Source organism: Triturus cristatus, chromosome 3_1 (assembly GCF_964204655.1).
Source record: "Triturus cristatus chromosome 3_1, aTriCri1.1, whole genome shotgun sequence".
NCBI classification, from domain to species: Eukaryota; Metazoa; Chordata; class Amphibia; order Caudata; family Salamandridae; genus Triturus; species Triturus cristatus.
In genome coordinates this window covers 216,330,895-216,355,333 of record NC_140583.1, presented here as the reverse complement: position 1 = coordinate 216,355,333, position 24,439 = coordinate 216,330,895, and the positions used below count along the sequence as shown (strand labels likewise).

The following is a 24,439-nucleotide window of genomic DNA, read 5'->3' as shown; positions in this document are numbered from 1 at the left end:
CGTGGCAGAGGCCAAGTACATTGTCGCACCTTGCCTCCAGACTGAGCAGGCAATCAGGAGCAACAAAATGCACTGTTTTGATACTCGGCAAGCTTGCCATGAGGTAAACCAATGTAAAAGTGTTCTGATTATACAACCATAAAAAAGATATTATTTGCTAAGAAAGAGTGACGATGTTATGTGCCCATAGCACAAGGAAGAAAGACTTCTGATATGCTGTATCCTTCTCAGGCCCGGTTGTAGCGGGTGGGCCAGGCCCACCCAAACATGCGCCTGGCCCACCCAAACAGGAACCTTGGCCCTCGCAGTGAGGGCTGGAAGGCAGGCGCACAACGGCATTGCGCTCAAAGGGCTGTCTGTTTGTTTGTGAGTGCGCCCGGGCGCACACACACACAGACAGCTTTTGAGGTTATCGCAGCCGCACCCGAGTACTTCACAGGTCTTTCAAAGACCATTTACATGTTAATGCCCGGATTACTTACCGGTAATCTTCATTACTCCGAGTCCTAGTCTTCCTCGCCACAGTATTCACCAATGAGCCTCCGGCTCCACACAGAACTCCAAGTAAACTTAAAAGAGCAGCGCTCTAGTCTCCCCTCCCTCCTCCAACATGGCCCCCAGTGGCTTCAGCCAATCCCATAAAGGGATACAAACCAGCCAGCCCGATCTGATAATCAAAGCCGCAGACATGAAGCCACCACCAGGGCCGGGAGGGAAGGGAAACTATACTGTGGCGAGGAAGACTAGGACTCGGAGTAATGAAGATTACCGGTAAGTAATCCGGGCATTACCTCCTCGTCCAGTCTTCCTCGCCACAGTATTCACCAATGAGCCGATACCAAAGCAATCAGCTTCATGTAAGGAAAAGACCACAGCAACGTGCAGTGAAACTAGAGTCAATATACAGAGGAACAGTAATCAAATACAACCCCTCAAGGCATCCCCGCAGTCAACACAGAAGATGCAAACGAAACAGAACCCCCACCCCCAACCTGGAGGCGGTAATGGGACACGAAAGTATGAGGTGAAGACCAAGTAGCAGCCCGGCAAACATCCTCCATGGACACCCCTTTGAAGGAGGCCCAAGACACAGCAACAGAGCGGGTGGAATGCCCCTGAACAGGAAGGGAGGGAACTTCAGCAACCGAAGCATACGCCAACAAAATGGCCTCCGTAATCCAGCGACTGAACGTCGAGAGGGAGGGTTTCAGACCCCGACGTGACAAACCATAATTGACAAACAAGTCGTCCACTTAGCAAAACGAAGACGTGCGCGACAATTATACCAATAAAGCACGCCGAACATCCAAGAGGTGCAACAGGGACTCCTCAACCGAGGAAGGATCAGGACAAAGACATGGAAGCACCACCTCAGAAGACCTATGAAAATAAGAACCCACTTTTGGAATGAACGTAGGATGAGGGCGCAACACCACCCAGTCCGGCAAAACCAACAAAAAGGGAGCAGAATGAAGGAATGCACCCAGCTCCCCCATACGTCTGGCAGAAGCAATCGCCACAAGAAACACCACCTTGAGTGTCAAAAACTTCAACTCCACCGACTCCAAAGGCTCGAACGGAGCCAATTGCAAGGAGCGCAAAACCAAAGGCAGGTCCCAAGGTGGAGGACACATAATAGGACGGGGGCGTTGGAAAGAGAGAGACTTAAAAAGTCTAGCAACCAAAGGTGAAACAGAAATCAAAGGAAGGACATGGAACGCCTGAATCGTAGCCCACTGAGCCCGAAGAGCCGAAATGGCCAAGCCTAGCACAAACCCATCATTCAAAAAATCCAAAATGCGAGCCGGATCCAAAGAAGCCATCGACAGATCGCGACCCAGACACCAAGAAACAAAATTATCCCAGTGTTTAGCATAGGACTTAAGGGTAGAAGGTCTCCTGGACTGCTGAATGACCCCAGCTACAGCCAAGGAACAGCCAGTTCGCATCAACGAATCCCTCTCAAGAGCCAGGCCCGCAGACCCAAGGACCGGAACACAGGCAGAGGCAGAGGAAGAGGAGGGCCCAACAGAGGGTAAGGACTGAATGGCAAGGCCCACCCCGGAGACACAGCTAATTCCAACAGCAGGGGACACCAAGGGCGACGCATCCAACCCGGAGCAATGAGAAGCACAAACGACCCCTCCCACTCGATCTTCTGCAAGACCGCCCGAATCAGGGGAACAGGGGGAAAGGCATACAAGAGACCCGTCGGCCAAGGGAACGACAGGGCATCCACTCACCAGGCATCCCGGCAAGGCACAACCGTGCATGTAACACAAACTTTACCATTTGCGAAATCACATTGTGCATGTGACAATTGAAGCGTCGGCCAGTGAGCAGCCATCCGAGACAGGGAAACATTTCCCAACCTCACAGAAGGAAATACCATTGCCTAAACCGCAGGCTGAGCAAACAGAGAACGACCAGGGAAGGAACACCTAATCTCCAGACGAAGAGTCTAAGACCGTACCCAACAGGCCATAGTGACCCTGGGTACCACAGGGCCCTGGAAGCCAAGCATGGGTAGCAGGAGAATACACCCAAATACCAAGGCACAGCGCCCCAAAACCGTGGCAGCAAGCCACCCCTCCGTGCAACAAAACACCAGAGACGGTGCCACAGAGAGGAAGGAAGGGAACACCCTACCACCTCACCAGAGCAACCGAATGAAATCAAGTCAACAACGGGCGAAGAACTCCCCACACAAACAGAATCCCCAACAACCTCGCGAAGGTGACACTAGAAAAAGAGGTTAACACAAAACCTCGAGGAGCAAGAAGCACCAACCACTAGGCCACAGCGAAACACGCACAAGGGAAGGCCCAACCAGGGCCCCACAAAACGCCAAAAAAACACACATGGCCATACCGCGAGACGGAAGCACCCCCCGGGAGTAAGGGGATCCTGTGCCATGGGGCCAAGGAGGCCAAAAACCAACCGCACAGCGGAGAGCCACATTCCTGCCTCAACACAAACACAAAAAAAACAACACAGCGCCTCCGCCCAACACAGAGTCCCAAGCCCCAGTAGGGACTCGGGAAACGGGAAAGAAACCGACAAGGAAAGAAGGCCACATCCCATTCCGGTTGGGCACCCACAGAAGCAGCCGTGGGAAATGACAGGTGCCAACAGCAGCCCAACAGAAACCCAGCCGCAAACCTTATAAAGCAGATTGTGCAAATCCGCCATCCTAGGACACCCCGACAGCATCAGCAGGAGACTAACCCCTGCCCAACCAGACACAAGTAATTTTTTTTTTTTTTTTTTTTTTTTTTTAAAGATGAGTTTGAAATTTTGCCACCTTATGACACTGTGACAGCGTTTGCGGGACTCGAACCCTTGTCCTGTGAGACCCTTTACAACCGTAGGCACAAGACTTACCATTGAGCTATAGCTCCTGGTTGAACCAGAAACCGTGAGATTAAGAGCCTCAGACTCGAACCAATAGGCCACTGTGACAATTGGAACCTTGAGTGCCCGTAGGAGACTCGGCGCTGAACAACAGATGTCCATTGACACCCAACTCAGCGACACTCACGAAAACGACCCCATACAAAAGGGTAAAATGGGGGAATCAACCAACGAAAGGTGTCAGGCAAATACCACAGTAACAGGTGCCTAAAACCCCCCAGGAATGCAAATATGCAAAGCAACAGAAGAACACTCACCCAGAGGACGCAGGTCCCGTGGCACAGCACAACGAGACGGCAGAGCCAAAAAAACGACAGGCAGCAGAAGTGCCCAGTCAAATAACACACGCACACAGACGTAAAGCACGAGACTGTGTCGTATCGTGAGAGAATGGAGCGCGCAAGCGTGCGTGCAAGACACAACAAACGAAAAACACGGCCAGACAGCGATGTGGGAAATGAAAGTTTTAAAGTGTGAGCGTTCGCCATCTTAAGACACATTGACAGCATAAGCGGGACTTGAACCCTTGTCCTGTGAGACCCATTGCAACCAGAGGTACAAGACTTACCGTTGAGCTGTAGCTCCAGGTGAATACCGAAAGAAACCCACAAGGACATGAGCCAAAAAAGGAGTTGATGCACACGCCAATAAAGTAAATGTATAATTGCAAAAAAGTCAGATGCAGCACACAGCTCCCATTCGTCTTAATGTATGAGCGAAGTTCTCCCACTCCCAACGCTGTGAATCTGGTTTTCATGCGTTTGATTGTGTGCAATGTTGATGTTAGCGCCATCCGCCTGACACACCCAGTGAGTCGTTTTGTAAGGACATGAGCCACTCCAGGGTCACAAATACTGTACAGAACCACGTCCTCCAAGCGCGCGCCCCTGAACCCAGGAACGGGCGAGCGGGCAGCAACAGTGGGACCGGGAACGCCAGAGGCAAACACAGCAGCGCGCGGCACCCGGGAGGGAGCGCGCGCCCACCCGGGCCCGGGGGAGCCAAATGGAAAACCAGCCCCCGGCGCCTGCCGGGTCTGGTTTCATCAATAAAAGCTAAAGCAAACGTAGCACCAATACACACCAGGGATAATTGGAGCCCCGCAGCTGCCAGCGCCGGCCCCATGGAAGCAGCAGTGAATGCAGGCCAGGAGGCAGCCGTGGAACCAGCAAGACAGGCAGCGCGGCTTCCGGGGCAGTAAAGGAGAAGCCTCGCCGGACACAAGAAAGAGCTGTAGCAAGCCGGTGCAGCCGTGGACGCCAGGAATGCAAAGATGTAGCAAGGCACAACAACAGAGAAGCCAGAGGTGCAGCACACAGAGAACAAACAAAAACTCTGCCCACATGGACGAGGGGACATTCAGACCCCTGTTTCCAGCCTCCCGTACACCCAGGGCTTGCTAAAGCAGAACCCAACCGGCCAGACCAGACACCGGGGAAAGGAAGGAGGACGGCCCAGAGCACCAACACGGCCTCGGCAGCAGGTAGGAATGTGACCGGGAGCCTCCGGCCCCCAGAACAAACGGACCCGGCCGCGCTACGTCCGCTCAGCAGGACGCGCGGTCGGGAAAGGACACAAATACCCCCCAGCAGGTATGAAATACCAACCGCGACAGCGGTAGCAGGACTCGACCACCACTGGAAAACGCCCCGGCGCGCTCCCAGAACATCATAGACGAAATCCCAAACACAAACGCCACGAAAGTCCGCTGAAGCAGGACCAGAGGCGTGAAGGCAGAAGAAGGGGGAAAGAAAAACCAATAACAATATATACAAACAACTACTTCCCCCAAACTTAATACCCAAGGGCAAAAACGGGTCTGCTCAAGCAGGACCCCAGCCCCACTCACCTGACCAGCAGGTAACACAGCACTCGGAGAAGTGCAGAAAAAAAGAACAGATCGGGCTGGCTGGTTTGTATCCCTTTATGGGATTGGCTGAAGCCACTGGGGGCCATGTTGGAGGAGGGAGGGGAGACTAGAGCGCTGCTCTTTTAAGTTTACTTGGAGTTCTGTGTGGAGCCGGAGGCTCATTGGTGAATACTGTGGCGAGGAAGACTGGACGAGGAGGTAATGAGGCTTTGTTTATTTTTTCACCCCTTCATCTCCACATGGCGAAAGGCGACACATCCTTTCTTTGGCACTGGTAACCTTTGCCTACTGTCCTCCTGCGTGGATATTTCTTTTTCTATGCAGCGCAGGAGAAAAGAAGTTTGTTTATTCCTATTCACATTTCCTGACCCCTGCAGCAGCTTACCACATCAGGTTTTGACACAAAGTTTGACTAATGGAGTAGGTAAGAGAATGTGTGACTATTTATTTTTCTTTTAAAAATCTGCATAAACCCAGCAGGACACATACTTCGTGTGCGCTTCATTTAAACAGTTGTTATCATTATCATGGCTGATGCAGGATAACAATAAGACAATAACAAATGCCCCAATAACGGTGGTGATTAATGATCCGCTGGAGAGCAATCCTTTGTCTGTTGGTAGTTTTTAAATGCAGATGAACTGTATTTTATGTGGATAGCTCAGTGGCTTACTGCCTTCGTCACAGAGATCCTTGTGTTACTTGCAGTTCAGAAGTTACAATCCTAACATAGGACAGTGACCAATGAACTGTCACCAAAGAGCTGCATACAAACATGAATGGTATAGTTAGAACTTCGCTTTTTTTTGTTTTGTGATATTGTTAGAACTTCCTCAGTCTTTCATCATTCTAATGTTGCTAAAATGAGTATTTTTGGGCAGATATACATTTTTATCAGTAAAGCTGACCCCCAAATACTGGAATACTCTTTAAATCCTAAGGTTGTGTTTCCCCAGACCAAACCCTCTCAAAATATACTGCCCACCAGTATGGATGACATGTGATTCATACACCTTGTAATCCTCATTGGCTTATGTGGTATTCCCTGTAGACTGATATACATACTTGTATGATTCATTGTCTCTGTATAATGTGTACGTGGTGTAAAGTACTGACACAAACTACACTGATATGAGTAGCGCTATACAACAAATGAAATGCATATGAGAGAGCGGCTACGTAGTGATGAAGTGCACTGGTGGAGGGTCGCAGTGAGGGAATCTGAGGAGGAGGTAGTGGGAGGGGCTGTGGAGCGATGAGGGGCACTGGTGGAGGGTGACAGCAGGGCTCAAGTCGGGGTACCACTCGGGTGGACGGCGTCCCCCCACTTATTTTACCGGGAGCTCGATAACTGGAGCAAATTGAGCCACACATTCACTCTTTGGCCTCTCTGGGGCGAGATCGGAGCTCATTCAGAACGCTGCTCACGCGCTGGCTTCTCTGATGCAATGGCATCTAAGGAGTGAGCGAGGGGAGGCAATGAGTCTGATGGTGCAAGCCACCTTTCGTGACTTCACTTCCTGTTGTGACGTCATCGTCCCCACACTTATTTTTTTAGGACTTGTGCCCTGGGTGACAGTGAGGGAATTCGAGGAAGAGGTCATGGGGTGGAGGGGGAGCTAGGGAGAGATGAGGGGCACTGGTGGAGGGTGGTAGTGAGGGAGTCCGAGGAGGAGGTCATGAGGGGGAGGGGCTATGGGGAGATGAGGGGCACTTGTGGCGGGAGGCAGTGAGGGAATCCGAGGAGGAGGTCAATAGGGGGCGCCATGGAGGGATCAGGGGCACTGTTGAAAGGTGGTAGTAAAGGTATTTACGGAGAAAGAGGTTATTGGTATGGTGCCAAAAAACACTTTCGCATCAGCGCTAAAGCCTCGCCCTGTCATGGCCTTTCTGTTTTTGTTTATTTAATTAGCAGTCGGGTCATAAGGGCTACTAAGGAACATACTTTAAAGTGCATGCTAATTATATTTACTGCTATATTCAATGTTTTAAGTTTGAAGGTGATTTTACTAATGTTTTTACCGGGAAAAAGAAAAATGGAGCCCGATGGTGCCTGATATGGGGCTGGGGCCCAAGGTCATCTGTGAGATAAGGTGCACTGGAGAGGAGTAGTGGATAATCAAGCCTGTAAGGGAGTGCGTTGCAGAGTCTGGGGTCAGGTGGAGGTAGTAATGAAGAGGGATTCTCCCTGAAGGCTCGCACAGGGGGAGCCCGAGAAGTGTCACTTGCCTGATACCCCCACATCAGAAACCTTCTCTTCCCATCAAAGGAACATTACATGGAAAAAACACTTTTTAAGAGTGATAATATTTAGAAAGAGATTTGGAAAAGAGTGTGTTTTACTGGGCCTTGTAAGACTAAGAAGAGATAAAGGAGGGCCCTGAAGCAGGCCTGCCCAGACGTATATGCGTCAAATCGAGCCCGCAGTGGCCCACCCAAATGAACCCTTGGCCCACCCAAATAAAAATTCCTGGAGCCGGGCCTGATCCTTCTTCATTAGTCATGGACAATAACATTGTAACATTTATAACGCTTTCGTAATGTGTTGCGTGTATGTAGATAAGCGTATACAACTACACTAACAATGACTCTTTCTATAGCATTAAAATATAAACTTAATTATTTTTGTCTACAGAGCAAAAGTCTTAATTACCACCTAACGTAATTCCACTGATCGCAAATAAAAGAACGCCCAAACCAGCCCTGCGAGGATTATAACCAAGGCCTTCTACGTTACATGCATATAGTAGCAACAGGCATAAAATGACACTGAAGCCTTCACCACAAACTGCATGAATTGCTCACACAATTTTCTCTGAAACATGCAAACGAACCCACTGTGCTATCTTACTAGGATGTACACGTCATCTGCACCTAATACAGCACAGAGCATATTAATACCACCCCCTCACTTATTTTATGATCATTCAAACCTGGGATTAAGAGTTGACAAACAAATCCCGGCAGCAAGTGCACAAAGCATCATGCTACATTGTATCAGAAAATGTAACAGGCACACACACTGTGCCATCGGGAGTTAGAGCTACATGCCCAACAGTCCATAAACGGCTAGGTTAGTATGGCTCAATGCACCCATCGTGGCAAAGTAAAAGCAACTTAATCTTGCTGTGGCAAACTCGCCCAGTTAATCCTTCAGGACAAATAAAATTAGCATAACCGAACAGCATTAATAATGACACCCATATTCATGCATGCCTTCGTTCATGTTCTTAATCTGATGGAGCTACGTATGCACACACAAAAACAAATTAGGGGAAAAGAAATACAACAAAAATACGGAGAACTAAGAACACTGAGCGCAACTCCACCTCTGCAGGGAAAAGAGCCGTGAATTCACGGTTCACTGACCATCTCCGAATAATAACTATCGAAGTCGGTGACCATGTGAGAAAGCACGAAGGCCATGCAAAAAGTGGCGATATTATCTTGAACGGAATCCCTAAATGTGCCCCATATAAAAATGAAATGTAAAAAAAAGCTCATGCACGCTCGGTTATATTCTTTGCATTCTGGTGTCTGGAGTGTTCCGACTATATGAAACAGCATCACTACTACAAATCCCAGATCAGGCAGGAACAAAAATGGGTGATCTTCTCATACCCTGCATTGGACAAATCAAAGACTAGACTAGTATGTGGGATATCTGAAAGTCGGCTACATTGGATAGCAAGGTTTCCTGCCACCTAATTTTAAATGGGCTAGAAGAAGTGACCCACATTAAATTCCCGGTGGATTAACGCTGTATGTTGATCAATTTGAGTCTCGAACCGGTAGCTATTAAAAAACAATTATAAATATACCTAATAGATGTTTATAGAAGCTATGTGTATGTGTGACCGAATTAAGTGACATACTAATGAGTCAATGTTATGCTAGCTCTTGGGTACCTAGTTACTTCAAAACTTTAATGACTCCAAAGACCCACAACACTTTCACAAAATCCGCAGTCTACCACCCAACCCACTTTCCCCAAACTGTGCAGTCTATAAACCTTCGTACCGCTCTCCTAAGCTGCAGCGTCCTGGTGCCTGACACTAGAAACATGTTTCTTGCTGAAGACTCAGAGGATCCAGAGTGACCGCCGACCCCGGCTCACGTCAAGGAAAGGGCAAGCACAGTCCACTCACTAGTAGTCATCGCGCCTGCCATGTTAAAGTTACCCTTTTTCAGCCAAGGCAAAAAGAATTGCGAAGAAAATAGTGTACATAAATTCCTGGTACAAATGTAGACTCACCATAAAAAACAAAAAGATGAATGTGTATTTTAACCTGATATAGCTTGTAAATAACTTATAGAACTCAAAACTTCTAGATAATACGAATTAATTTTTTAGTAAAGCTAAGATGCAATGTTTCTCTTTTCAGTGGGCTACTGTCTTCACTTCAAGACCAAGAAACTGTTCGTTTGTTTCACAAACTCTATCTATTGAGACATTAGTAGACTAAGTAAAAATGGCCGCTAAGTTCGTACCCTAGATGGGTTGGTTTGCATGATCCCGTCGAAGACTCGCGATAATATTGCGTAACCAGGAGTCTGGCCATCTCATTGGCTAACTTTTTTCAATAGGAAAAAAATAAAAAGCGCATGTTGCATTCAGTCTGGGTGAGCGAGTGGATTGCTGCAAAGTCTTTGAGGGAAAGTTTACTTTAACGTTGTAGTTGTCAAAGAGAGGTTGGGTCAGTATTGTATTAACTACAAATCCAGACGCTCCTTCTTATTGCTTCATTTTAACAGAGAACGATGAGCAGTAAATCTGGGAAAGCGCGTTACTGATTGGGGACGGACGGAAACTGACACAAAAATATTGATTTTGTCTGGCAAATGTTTTGCCTATGTGTGACACATCCATGCTTTCAATGTACTTGTGAGTGACCTTCTACTACCCAATGTGTGACACTTCGAGTGACACTTTCTTGCGAGTAAAACCGAGCATTAAAGCCCATTTAAGTAATCAGAAACTATCTCTTTTGAGCAACGAAAAGCTCTAAAAGGGAATTGAAAATACTGCAAAGTCCCTGAAACGCAAGGCCAATATCCTACTTAATGGTCAATGCACTGCAGGAGAAATATTCGTGCGGTCTAGTCACAGGTTTGGCTTGTCATAAAATAATACGGAAGGTTAATGTGTCTGCTGCAAATCATAGTTGATTTGATGTACACATCTCAGTGGGTTACTGCTTTTGCTGGACATAATATGTTATCTGCAGGTCACAAGTTATAATCATTCTTCTAACCAGAGAGCCGCATGCAAACAGCAAAGCATAAGTGCAGAATATAAAAAAAAAATCTCCGTCTTTCATTACACTGTGATCTTAAAAACCGCCTGTTTTTATAGCCCCCCTTTTCTTGCTGGGGGCTGAATTGTCGGCCGGGCTTAGCTCCGCTGTCTTCATTGGCTGGGCTTTGCTCCGCCATACCGGACTGCAACCCCCATCATCCCTGTCTGCTGTGAGGTCGCTGTGCACGTCATCCGCAAGCGCCAGGAGGCGCATAAAGGTCTGCCTGGTCCCTCGTCCCGCGGGGCGAGCCGGGACAAGGGCGGGGCCGTCTTAGCCCGGATGAGGCTGGATGAGGCTGGGCGGGGCACCCCTCTAACAAGGTCAGAAGACTGTAACTGTGTAAAGCTCGAATTTACACGTTGGCCATTCTTTCAAATGTTGTGTACCATCAAAGTTTGATATTGGGTGACCATTGGCAGGGGCAGCTATTGTTCATTACCTGGCCATGGCAAAACGCCGCGTTAAAGTATTTGATGGAAACGCGTGTAATACGATCGATACATATTTGGTAAAAGCTGTTAGTGCTCTTACACAAGAAATCGATTGCACCGAAAGGCGACTGTCCATGGGATCAAGTGTATTACAGGCAGACCAGGACAATCTAAATAAATCACCAAGCCCAACTACTGAAGCGGTTTTGGCCCCAATCGCACCAGAAGGTTCTAATAATAATGATAATAATCATTCTCATAACATATCTAGACTGTCTGATATGGAGAGTAGTCCTATTCTATTATCACCCCCCATTCCCAAAACAAACAATTCACGGAAGAAAATAACAGGGCAGAATCATGTGAAGGTAAAAAGGGATAAAAAAATTATCCCAGTAGGGAACATGGTCACTACCCGAACAAGGGCTAAACAAACTTCTGATATACCACTCAGTCTTGAAGCGGTCTTTGATAAATTAACTGAGCTGATCAGGCCCTTATATGAAAAAGTGGATAATCTGGCTAGGGAGGTCCACAAATTAAGGGGGAAGTTAGATCAAACTGGTTGTCGGCCAAATAAGGAAATTAGAACTAGAACTAGTATAGAGGTAAATAATGTAGAGGAGGGTAATAACGTGGAACAAAATGGAACCCCAATCACGACTGACACTGTGGTTTTAAGTCCTAGCAGCGCTTCCTTAGGAAAGTTATCTGACAAACATCATACATGTATTGATCAGACTGGGCATTCCCGCCCAACCCCGGGTAGAAAAATATAAATTCTTAGAAATCAGGGTTCACAGTTAATTGAGAAACATGCATCGATAGGACAGGTCAGCAAAGAAAGGAAAGATTTAATGACAACTAACACTAGTCAGATCCCGGCCTTCATTAATTTACCTCCCGAATGTAGCACCAATGTTGCGGTGCTTGCAAATGTCCCCAAATTAAAGCACGGTCAAGTTGAAAATCATGAAATGCTTAAAAACAAAACCCTACATTGATTGCCCAACAACTGTAATTTTCCAATGCAGGGCGCATATTAGATCATTCTAACACAAAGGGTGGGATGGGTGGGCCCCCTAAGGAAAAATTTGGAGGGGGACTGCATCATCATAAATTTCAAATCATGCTCATGGGCTCAAAGTACCCATATTAATGCCCCATCACCATCAGCTCTGGAATCAAATACAATCCTATTACCTCTAGGGTATTTTTATAGACATCTACTGGAACCCGGTCATTATGGTAATTTCAATCATGTTACTAATAACTTGACAATATTGCAAAGGTCTCGCCCTTACTTTGCAATACCGACTTATAATAGATTCCAGGCTTTAGAATTATTAGAGGATAATGATTGACATAATTTGCTAACGGGTATGAATAAGACCAATATTAGCATAGGGGTAACGAAGGTTGTTCCACTGGATGTATGCGAAGAACAATTGGGACACGATACCCGGCTCCCTTATGTTCCACCTAAAGGTATAACTGGATTGTTTAATTCTAGTGCATTTAATATTTGTGAGGATGATGGAGCCTCTGTAACAAAGAGAGTGGCAGTGAAACTGCCATTAACTAATTTGAAAACTCAGCATTTGATTCCCCATGTAGAAACACCAACATTTCCCAACAATATTGAACCTGTGGTTGTTAATACGGGCATAATTACTGGATACAGTGTAGTTACTTGGAATATAGCAGGCCTTCATAGAAAATTGGATACACCATTCCGGGGGGGCTTCATTAATGCAGGACACAATATTATCTGCCTTCAGGAAACCTGGTGCAAGGAGCCCATTTTCATAGAGGGCTATACTTCTCATTGGCTAAATGCCGTTAATTCTTCAGCTGGTAGGGCCAAGGGTGGCCTTTCTTTGTTAATATCAAATAAACTGGCCAACTGTAAAATTAGAAGTTGTACCTCAGTGGATCTTTATAGTCAGGTGCTACGCTTAGAATTTATTAATGGTAAAGATTTATTACTAGTCAATTATTACAACAATCTTTTTAATAACAACAGAGGAAAAATCTTAGTCCCACTTATTGATGAAATAGAAAGGATCCTGGCGTCATCACGTAAGCAGACCATCCTCCTTTGGGCAGGTGATTTTAATATTAGTATGTGTCCATTAGCTACGAGTAATACATGCGGCTTTAGGAGGGAGACTGTTAAAAACGAAGTGGTTGACCATTTACATTTCCCCCACTGCAGCTATGGTACAGCTTTGAACAGAATGATAGCAAAGTTAGATTTACAATTACTAAGCTGTTCTAAGAATAAGGACAATATAAACTGCCCAACTTTCACAGGGAGGAACGCCAACAAGTATATCGATCATATTCTGATTTCTAGTAACACTGACTACTCGAATTTATGGGTCAATGAGCAAGCGTTAAGTGATCACAATAGTATATCCATTTTGCTATTGTGCTGGGGAAACAAACATATAGCGGAACCTGACTGCGTTAATAATATTGAAGCATTAAGACCAAATGGCATGAGAATTAAATGGGCTGGGATTGATCCACAGAAAATGCATAATGAGGTGGTAAGGAAATGTAGCACGGAGATAGATTATTGTCTCAGAGAAGAAGTTGATTTTAATACCATTTTTATTAGCTTTCTTAGGATAAGTGAAAAAATAGAAAGCCTATTTACCAAAAGAAGCAGCCGGAAAAAGTTGGTAAGCATAGGCTGGTTTGACAAAAGTTGTACCCGGGCTTTGCATGAAGTAAAACTAGCTCTAAGCACTAAACCCCAGAAAAATATTCTTATTAAAACTTTACGTGGAAATTGAGAAACAACACTTGCTACCAGAAAAAGAGACCTCCAAGAAGAGGCCTGTAATAATCTTAATTTAGCTGCAGCTACAAACAATTGTAAATTGTATTGGGAGACTATAAACAGTCCCTTTTTAAAGAATGATAATGTGCCGGAAATAACTTCATTTATCGATTGCAATTCATGGATCGAACATTTTTTAAATATTTTTAATCCGGAAAGGTTCGGTCTAGATTCAATTTTGAGTATTGACTCCTTATGGCCACCACTAGCACTGCATATAAGCATAGATGAGGTATATGAGGGCTTAACAAGCAGTAAAGGAGGTAAAGCCCCTGGCCCGGATGGGGTTCCGTTGGACTTATACAAAACTGAAATAAATCTCTGGGCACCCATCTTAGCGAGATTTTTTAACGCGACGGCAGAGGGACAGCTTCCGATTTCGTGGGGCCAATCTCTAATAATTCCCCTTCATAAAAAAGGATCCAAATCCGAGGCATGTAACTATCGTCCCATTTCCTTACTAGATTCCTCGATTAAAATTATGAGTGGAATTATGTTAAAAAGGCTGGAAGCATGGGCTAAAGAGAACACAATCTTATCAAAGGCACAGTATGGGTTCAGAAAAGGCCTGGGGACTCTGGAGCAGTGTGTCAACCTTGACCTTCTTATTCATAAATATACAACTGCCAGGGAGAGCAACCTGTTCCTCTGCTTCGTGGATTTGAGTAGTGCCTTTGATCTTGTAGATCACACTATTTTATGGCAAATTTTACTTGATCTAGGTGCACCTAAGGAAATTGTACATTTTTTAGCTAGATTCTATTCAATGCTGTCATTTAAAGTCCGCTATGGACCGTCTGGTGAATGTACTCCCTCTTTCAAGGTAGCGAGAGGCATCAGACAGGGATGTGTTTTGGCGCTGTTTTTATTTTCATTATTTATTAATCAAGTCGACACTACCTTAAGTGAGATTTCATCGGACGCCCCTCTTATAGATGGGAGAGCAGTCCCAATTTTGTTATATGCGGACGATGCCGTCTTGCTATCTCGCACACAGATCGGATTGCAGCGTCTTATTGACAAGTTTGTAAAATTTATAGAGTGTAGGAAACTTGTTATCAATAAATCTAAGACCTTTGTGATGACTTGTGGTAGAAAAGTTAAGTCAGCTAGTACATTCTACATAGAAAAGGCTAAGATGCAATCTGTCAAAATGTTCTGTTACCTAGGAATAACATTTTCAGGGGATGGGAAGTGGATAAATGAACATGATAATATGAGCCTCAAAATGAGTAGGAATACTAACAGTTTTTTTAGATTCACAGCCAAACTAGGGGACAGAAGAATCAAAGAAATGATGGCCATCTATAATGCGAGGTGTGTCTCATCCGCATTATATGGGGCAGGAGTGTGGGGCCATCAATGCGCCCAAAAACTTCAGTATGATGAAAATAAGTTTCTTAAACGTTTATTGTGCGTTCCTCCCTCAGCATCAACAATATTAATTCACAAGGAAGTTGGAATTGAATATATTTCGGATCTAGCAGCACTACGCCCTTTGACACTCTGGCGCTCTATTTGGTCCAAAAGTGAAACACAATTTACACAAACTATTATTAAAGATTGTTTGAGGCTGGATCATTCCCTGCGTATAGCATGGCTTAAATATATTTATTATTGGTATAACCTCTTATTTGAATGCAATATTCTCCTTGACCATGAGTTTGCAGCATCAATCACCAGAAAAGAGTTAAAAACAAGGTTTTTACTATATAAAAGGGAGGCTCGTGAGAGGTTGATCAAGAATCTACCCACCTCCCGTTTTTATTATGACTTAAATCTAAACAAAGGATTTCAGGCATATTTAACCCCTTCAGTGCCCGCCCCTTTCCCCGCCCTGTGCCGGCCGTTGTATTAGCGGGCGGGGTCTATGACGAGCTGGACTCGTCATGGGCACAGCGCCACCGCGGCCCATGACGAGTCCAGCTCGTCATGGGCACTGAAGGGGTTAACTACAGTGACACGCAATTCCCATCGCTTTGTTTTGACACGTTTTAGGCTGGGAATTGTTCATCATTTAGTGTAATTTCCGCACATGAAAATTAGATCCAACTCTGTATGCTCATGTGATAATATTTCCAGACAAAGTTGTTGCCACTTCCTTATGTTTTGTAAATTTTATCATTTTTATAGGAAATTTTATCTGAAACCAATATTTTTAAAACATAATGTTCGCTCCACTAAATTGGCAATGAAGCTTTTATCATCTTTAGGAGACGCAGATATTTGTTTTTATGTTGCATCGTATATATTGAAATGTATTGTAAGGAAATCAATTATTCTTTCTGTATGACATTTAATTTATTTGCTCAAATTTGCACATCTTTTCTAAAATGTAGTCAGTATATGCACTTTATTAATGCCACGCAACACTTTTTTGCGAAAAATTGCACATAATATCTTATCCAGGATTGCAGATTAATTTTTAGTATCAATGTTGCTGGATTATATGCATTGTTTTGTAGAAGGTTGTATCACATATTACATGTTTTTATTGACGTTTTATTGATTTTAGCTTACAAATCTGTGTAATATCCAATTAATAATTGTTCATTTGCACATTTTCATTAAACGAAGTTAGTATATGTACTTTATTAATGCCACGCAACACTTTTTGCGAAAATTGCACACTATGCATTATTTAAAACTCATAGAATAACTTTAGTATTGATATTGTTGGAATATATGTAGTTTTGCAGAAGGTAGCATTATATATTACATGTTATTATTGCTATTAGTTTTTAAACTTTGTGAAGGATTTGTTTGTTCTGCTTATATGGTTATGTTTAACTAACCGAATAAAGCTTTGAACTGAACTATAGCCCCCCTCAGGCTCTATCAGCCTCTAAATATTGTAAAAGTTTGCATTAGCCCCAATGTACTTATCATATTTCTACCTCCCTGTTTTTCACCTGTAAAGAAATGGGAGTCCTTTTTGCAACCTCGTCGCATGAGGCCTCTAACATATAATTAAAGACAAAAAATATGCACCTAGCCTGTCAAAGCGAAACTCTTAATAAACCCAACAGGATGGAATACTCTGATCCTGCAATGAATGAAAGTAGGGCATTTCCATTCTGAGTTGCAAACAGGTACTCAGGTAGTGCAAGCGCTTACATATATATATCTTTTTTTTTTTGCAGAGTTTTATATAGCGCGAACTTGACTCGAATCCAATCAGGTATCAGAGCGCTTTACATAGCACCAGTTACGTTACAGGAGGACACACAGTCATTTATAGGTCTCGCTGAGTCAGCGCATGCGCTGCGAGACATTTTGTGGGCGGGTTTTAGAAGTGCTGCTACCCCACGCTTTGGCTGGCCTAGCGCTTGCGTTCACGCAAGCAGCCGCCACGGGTCATTATAATCGCGGCACCCGCGCTTCACTTTTAATGTTAAAAGTAAAGTGCGTGTGCCGCGATTATAGCAAAATATCTATTTCTTTACTTTTGCTATAATCGCGGCACCCGCGCTTTACTTTTAATGTTAAAAGTGAAGCGCGGGTGCCGCGATTTTAGCAAAAGTAAAGAAATAGATGTTTTTTACTATTTCTTTACTTTTGCTATAATCGCGGCACCCGTGCTTTACGTGCCGCGATTATAGCAAAAGTAAACATACTTATAAGGTCCCAAAAGCGAGACCTGTTTGTGGCAGGAGGTTGTAGTTTGTGTGGCGGTAATGCAGAAATCCGCGCTCACCTCCCAGTCACTCTGGCATGAAAATGGAACGTGAGGACAGTCTGTGCAGCGCCGTGCAGCCCGCGGGTCACGTGCAGTAAACAATTCACTACTGAGACCAGTGAAGACAGGAGCCCAGGCGCAAGTGGGCTTTACGGCGCTCTCCTGAGGCTGTAACTTTCTGCTGCTCTGTTAACTGCTCCTCTCACACCCCAGCAGCTCCGCTGAGATGCGCAGTGTGCCCTGTTAATTGCACCTCCTGCTGGTTCACCGGGGCATCCTTTCATGTCCGCCGCAGCGCGGGCGCTATGTTTCCGTGCGGCCCTGAGAGGAGCTCTTTTGTCGCCGTGCACACACACTGCAGCTCGCTGCGATTGAGATACCGAAGGCACCGCGGCGCTAGCCTGCCCTGATGTACTGCCAGCATCCTAGACTGGGAGTGGGGGGTGAAGGGGGTTGTCCTACGGAGCTCGGCGCAGCAAACCCCTTGGCACTGGGGAGGTTACTCATGGGCTGTACCGAGAGCTTTTCAGTCTGTGCCCTCTCGATAACCCTGAACTCTTCCTGTGCGCCAAAGTTTGCGCCTGCGCATCGCTTGTGCAATACTACCGCTCCCACATCCTGTCAGAGAATCTGAGAGCAGTCGTTGAGTGCGCATTTCCTAACACACTTTGACAAGTGCATGGCATGCGATTAGTGCATGCAGTCACGCACGCACAATATAATCAAGCTTAGACGATGCCACATGCGTGCAGACCAGTCCCACGCACAGACACCCATTTTCACGTAGTTATGCAAACATGTTACCTATGGACACATATCATCAGCAATATGAGCATCACTGCGCGCAGACCATCCGCTGTCAGATATAGCCACGTGCAACAGGGGTCTCACTGGAGCACCTCACAACCAGCAGGTGCAGAAAGCTCACAGGCATCAGGGGCTCACGACGTGATGCACACTGGGTAGTTGGGTGGGTGGGGGAATCCGTGGCCAACAGAACTCGGGCGCCACGAAAGCAAAGGGACAGGTGCTTTAGACAAGCTCTGGCTAATGCTTCAAATGAGAGCGCCTGACATAGAGTGCCAAATGACTGAGTGTATGAATAATTAATAGACGAGTGAGTGCGCGGATGGATGAGAGTTTGAGTGCCTATGTGAAAGCTTGACTGAATGAATTGATGAATGGGCAAATGAGAGCCTGGGTTGATACAGACAGGGTGCAACAGTGTAAACAGAGTGACACCTCAGTTAACTGGCACTATTATACATCTTCAGATCAACCCCATCACTCATAAACCTTGAGTGCTTTTTCAGATTATCATCATTACTTAGTAACACTAGTGTGTGTTCACATTTGCTCCCTCAATTAGCGATCATTAGTGCGTAATCAGACGTGCATCTACGTTAATTAACTACTCCTCAGTACACTGAAAGGATTGCGCCACCACTCAGGAAGCACCAGTGCATGCTGATATTATCACCAAGTACAGTGCAAGGCTCATTGAGCCGCTTTGTCTTGTACACACTGACACTGCTCACACTTCAGAGTCAGAGCACAGGCAGAGCAGATGAGTGAATCATCTGCTGTTGTTCTGGTCCCTTCATGATTAGTGAATATCGAGGCCTGCTTCTGGGGCATGCACGTGCACACCAGCTATCGACCAACAACACGGTCTGCTTAATGTGGCACCGCACCACCAACGCAGCAACCATTGAGCAGCGTCCATAGAAACACCGCTTTAAAACAAAGTGTTACCGTCAGAGCTCATAACACTAACTCTCCATTTTAAAGTGCTTCTCAACAGTGTGGCCAGCACAGCGTTCACTCAAGTCACTTGCTGTGTCCCGAGTCCAAGAAGTGTGCACGCACGCGCAAACACACGCTAAATATATATATATATATATATATATATATATATATATATATATATATATATATATATATATATATATATATATATATATATATATATATATATATATATATATAAACGTCTCACCATGTGTATACCATACACGAAGGCACTCCTCCCCAAGAAAGACACAGCATCTCCAAAATTCAGTCACGAGGATTTAATGTGCTTTAAGCCAAAAAGTTTACCCAACGCGTTTCGACGAACATATCGTCTTGGTCACGGGTAAGTATCTGTTTGAATTTCAACAGTTAAATACATTCACCACAAAAGAAAAGAGGCATCGGCACCACGCACAGGTCTGGCGTAAAATAACATAAAAAGAGGACAACAGTTTGCATGTGTTCCTGGTTGGTGGTTTGGCGGCCATCTTGGAACGGTAAAGACATTTTGTGATGTTTACCTAAAATTAAACCTCAATAAAGTTGTATAATCAAAAGGGAACAGAGGCGAGAACAAAAATAATGTTAATTCATATTTCTGCATGAATAGCAATGTGCCAATAACATTTAAGTTTGCTTAGTCATCTAGTATTTTTTATAAAATTAGCGCAACTACAGATTAATTAAACATTGTTCTCAAATTACCTCAAAACCTTGTTATAGGTATAAAGCCTAAAAGTTCACAAAATCTCCACATCCTACCCAAGTGGGTAAATGTAACGTCATTAATGAAAAATGAAAAGGTATCCTATCCAAGTGGATAACGTGACCAGATTCCTGAAAGGGGAATATCCATGTAATTATAACTTTTCAGCATTGCATGATATGCTTACATATCCAATTTTCATAATGGTCAATTTGCATACTACATCTTAATTTAATTGACAAGAGTCAAAGGACTATCCTGAAAATAAAACTATTTCAACATGGCAAAATCTGCAAAATCATTCAAAATCTATATTAATCCACACATGTGTGCGTAACTAGCCCAAGTGGGCCAGCAGTTAATTTTATGCTTCTTGATCTGACTCTTGTGCTTATGCTTCTTTTTCTCACTCTCAATCTTGATCGTTGCCTCTTTCATCCTTTATTCTACATCTGGGATCACCTAAACATGGCAAAGTGGAGATAGCAAACAGAACAACCATCAATCAGACTAGTCCTCTTATATCAAAGTGTAGCGCCGATGCTGTACAACTAGAAAGGATTAATACAGATTCAATGGAGGAAAACATCAGAGCTAGCTCACTAGTGCATAATTTTATATTAAAAATCTCAGGCGGCCTGACATAACACCACAGAGAAACAGAATGGAGATAGGACAATAAGGTTCAGAACATTCGCTTAGAAATCAGAAAATGGAGACCTAGTTATTAGATTAAAAGGCAGCAAAGTCTTACTTAAACCCATAAAGTTTCAAAAGGGAAATAGTAGGGATCAAGAAATTAACCCCAGTTCTAAATTTCAAGTTTTCCAAATTTATTACCAAGTTTTGTTCAAGCTTAATCTCCCAAATGCCAAGACAATTCTTCCTCCGAATTTAAACCTACTGGAATCTTGGTATCGAGCTCCATAATGTACCTAGACTCAAGTTGACGTAATTTGCGAATTCTATCGCCACCTCTCATGGAGGGTAAAATTCGGTCTAAGACAAAAAATCTTAACAGATTGCGATTACTTTTATGGAACTCTTCAAAGTGCCTGGCAATAGGGGACAGTTTGTCCTTGTTTTGAATTGCCCTCATATGTTCCAAAATGCGTTTCTTAGCAGCAAACATAGTGCTGCCAACATATTTCTTGGGACAAGGGCATGTCAACACATAGACACAATAATCTGACAAACACGTTAGATGTTTCTCAATGCGTCTATTGGTATCAGAGACTGGGAAATACACTGTTTTTACATTGGTGCTGGTTTTGCATGCCTTGCAAGACATGCATGTAAAAAAACCTTGGATATCCATGTAAGATCCTCTCTTACCAGGTACCTCATTACTGCATAGTCTATCCTTTAGAGAATTAGCTTTTCTGTAGGTGACAATTGCAGCATCTCCTACAATGTCCTCTAATGTAGGTTCAGTCTTCAAAATCCCCCAATGTCTGTTTAAACATCTTCTAACATCATGAGAGCTAGAGTTAAAAGTCGAGATAAATCTCACAGCCTGAACATCATTCTCCTGCACTGTATCTTTTGGTTTCAATAATTCAGATTGTGTGAACCGCTTTGCCTTTGAGAGTGCTTCTTGTATCACATTTAATTTATAACCTCTCTCTACAAATCTTTTTGTCATGCAGTCACTTTCATTTTTGAAATCAGCATCCGTACTGCAATTTCTCCGAGCCCGAAGGAATTCCCCATACGGAATGCTGCGGATCAGATTTTTTGGATGGTTACTTTCTGCGTGTAACAAAGTGTTACCTGCAGTGATCTTACGGTACAGTCGAGAACATAGCCTTTTGTCCACAACTTCAATTTCCAAGTCCAAAAATTGAATTTTCTGACTGCTGATTGTTCCCTCAAACTTCAAATTCTTGGTGTTCTTATTCAGAATGGAAATAAAATTCTCAGCTTGCTCACGAGAGCCATCCCAAATAATGAATAAGTCATCAATATACCGCAGCCACATTTTCACATGGCTGCGGTATGACTCATCAGTTCTGGACACCTGCTGCTCCCAGCAGCCCATGAAAAGATTGGCAAAGCTGGGAGCAAAACAGGTGCCCATGGCTGTCCCTTGTTTTTGTCTGTAAAATTTATCATTAAAGATAAAAAAATTATTCTCCAGACAAAATTTCATCATGTGTAAAACCATCTCATTATGCTCCAAAAATGAAACAGATCTGGTATCCAAGAATTGTTTGCACGCCTCTAAGCCATCCACATGTAGGATAGAAGTATATAGGCTGCAAACATCCAAGGAAATTAGCAGGAAGCTGTCCTCCCATCTAACATCTTTGATTTTATTCAGAAAGTCTTTACTGTCTTGTAAGTAAGATGGCATAGTCTGAACATATGGACGCAAGAAAAATCAATGTATTTGGAAGTATTCTCTGTTAGACAACCTATTGAAGAGACAATTGGTCTCCCAGGAGGGGAGATAGAATTTTTATGTAATTTGGGTAATAAATAAAGAATGGGTATTTTAGGGTTACGGTTCATAAGAAAAGAATATTCATCCCATTCTAAAATACCCTTAGAATGCCATTCTTTGAGCATGTTGTGAAATGTGACATTAGATTCATCTATGGCACTGATTAATACTTGCTCATAGCAACCGTGATCATTAACCTGTCTCAACCCTTCTTGTATGTAATCATGCACATTCAAAATAACAACGTTCCCGCCCTTATCTGACTGACGTATCACAATACTTCTGTCTGATTGTAAAGACTTAATTGCCAGTCTATGTCCCTTAGTCAGATTGTCACCCAACCATTTCTTCTTTTTCGCCAGATTTTTGAGGTCATTGATTACCAAGGTTTCAAAGATATCAATGCCACAAGGCGGCAATGTTGGATTAAAAATGGATTTAGGTTTAAAACGGTTTGGACAGTTAAGATCAGTTTTATAGCCCAATGATTGTGCACTAATCCCTCCTACTTCCAGATTATCATAATCCAATTCTTTAAGAGCAATTAAAGCACTACACCCAAGCCCCCAGTAAGTTATTTATGATTTTCGATTTCGATGTTGATTTGGATTTCGATCTCCCCCAGTTACAGTTCGTCTATGTTTCAAATATTGAATGGGATGCCATCTCCAGCCTAGATTGATTGGTACCGCTGCGTTCCTTGCTTCATCTCTGTATGCATGGTACATTGAGATCAGCGGGGCTCCCCGGTTAACAGCATTTAACTACCGGCTGGTGGTGTTTTCCAAATAGCGCGTAAATATTCTGATGAGTGCTTTCTGCATAATGGCAGCGGAATAATAAGCTCAAGCCATTTGCAGTGATACAAGCCATAACGATTGAAATGGATCAAGATACAGATTCACGGAGGAGACTCAGAGCAAAGACTATGTTTGTCAAAACGGCTGAGCAATCACAAGCCGGTGAACAGGCGGCAGCGCTCTTGTCCTTACAGCATAAATACCAAAAACTGGAGAAACTAATAAGAAAAGAAATCTCGAAATGGTGGGAGGCAATCACGTTGGAAAAGTACCAAGAAGAGAAGAGAGTCCCAAGAGGACTTCGGATTTTGATTGCCCCATCATATGAGGACCCGGATTCCGAACTTGCTGAGGAATGGGCGGAAAACCTGATGGATTGCTCTAATCGCATGCTGTCTATTTTAATTAAGTATGCCTTGAAGGAGAGAGCTTTGTTGCTCAAAACGATTTCAGAATTAAAAGAGGAGATCCAGAAGGAAGACACGACTGAGAATTTTACTAACAAGTTGGAGGAGATAAATAAAAGAACAGACAAATATGAGGAGGAGATCATCGCAAAGAAAGAAAGGAAATTTTTGCGGGACAAGATTGATTACCAATCAGGCAGAATATTCACGTTCAGTCATAAGTATGACCATATGAATCGCAAAGGACTTCAAGGAAGTATAGACACTATTCCAACAGGAGGTGAAGTTGAAAGTGATGTTGTGGAAAGTGATGTTTCGGATGAGGGCACCCCACAACCAACGACTATTCCAAGCAAATCGGCAAATTTTTGGGAGGAGTTTCGTCTAATGAACCTGACATCAAATCAACAAAATTGGCAAATCGACAGAGGCCGAGGAAGGGGACGCGGACGAGGCTTCACAGGACGCGGCAGAGGAAGAGGCAAAACTTCGCCATCCACAAGCAAACCAGGAGGGGTGGATGGCGGAAAAGCAACAACAACCCCAATGGGAGTGGAAACACGGGGGCAAAAAAGACGAGGAAAATGAATGACTGCAGGAATGTGGTAAATCTTTCCCTACGCTTACTAAACGCTGCTGAACTGGAGGTTTTACAATATGGTCTTTCCTTCTGCCCTTCCTCTAACTTTTCCTACTCCCAAGAAAGAATTGATTTATTTTACTTTACTCGCAAATTGCGTT

At 44.1% G+C, this 24,439-nt stretch overlaps 1 protein-coding gene across 1 annotated transcript in view; it reads right to left on the bottom strand.

The window, feature by feature from the left end:
- The window catches only part of ETFA (electron transfer flavoprotein subunit alpha), a 300,814-nt gene extending 291,374 nt beyond the window's left edge, over positions 1–9,440 (bottom strand). The window contains exon 1 of the mRNA XM_085643692.1: positions 9,305–9,440. Coding sequence (XP_085499818.1) covers positions 9,305–9,349 — 45 coding nt within the window. The 5' untranslated portion in view covers positions 9,350–9,440. The remainder of the gene's footprint in view (positions 1–9,304) is intronic.
- Between the last annotated feature and the right edge of the window lie 14,999 nt (positions 9,441–24,439).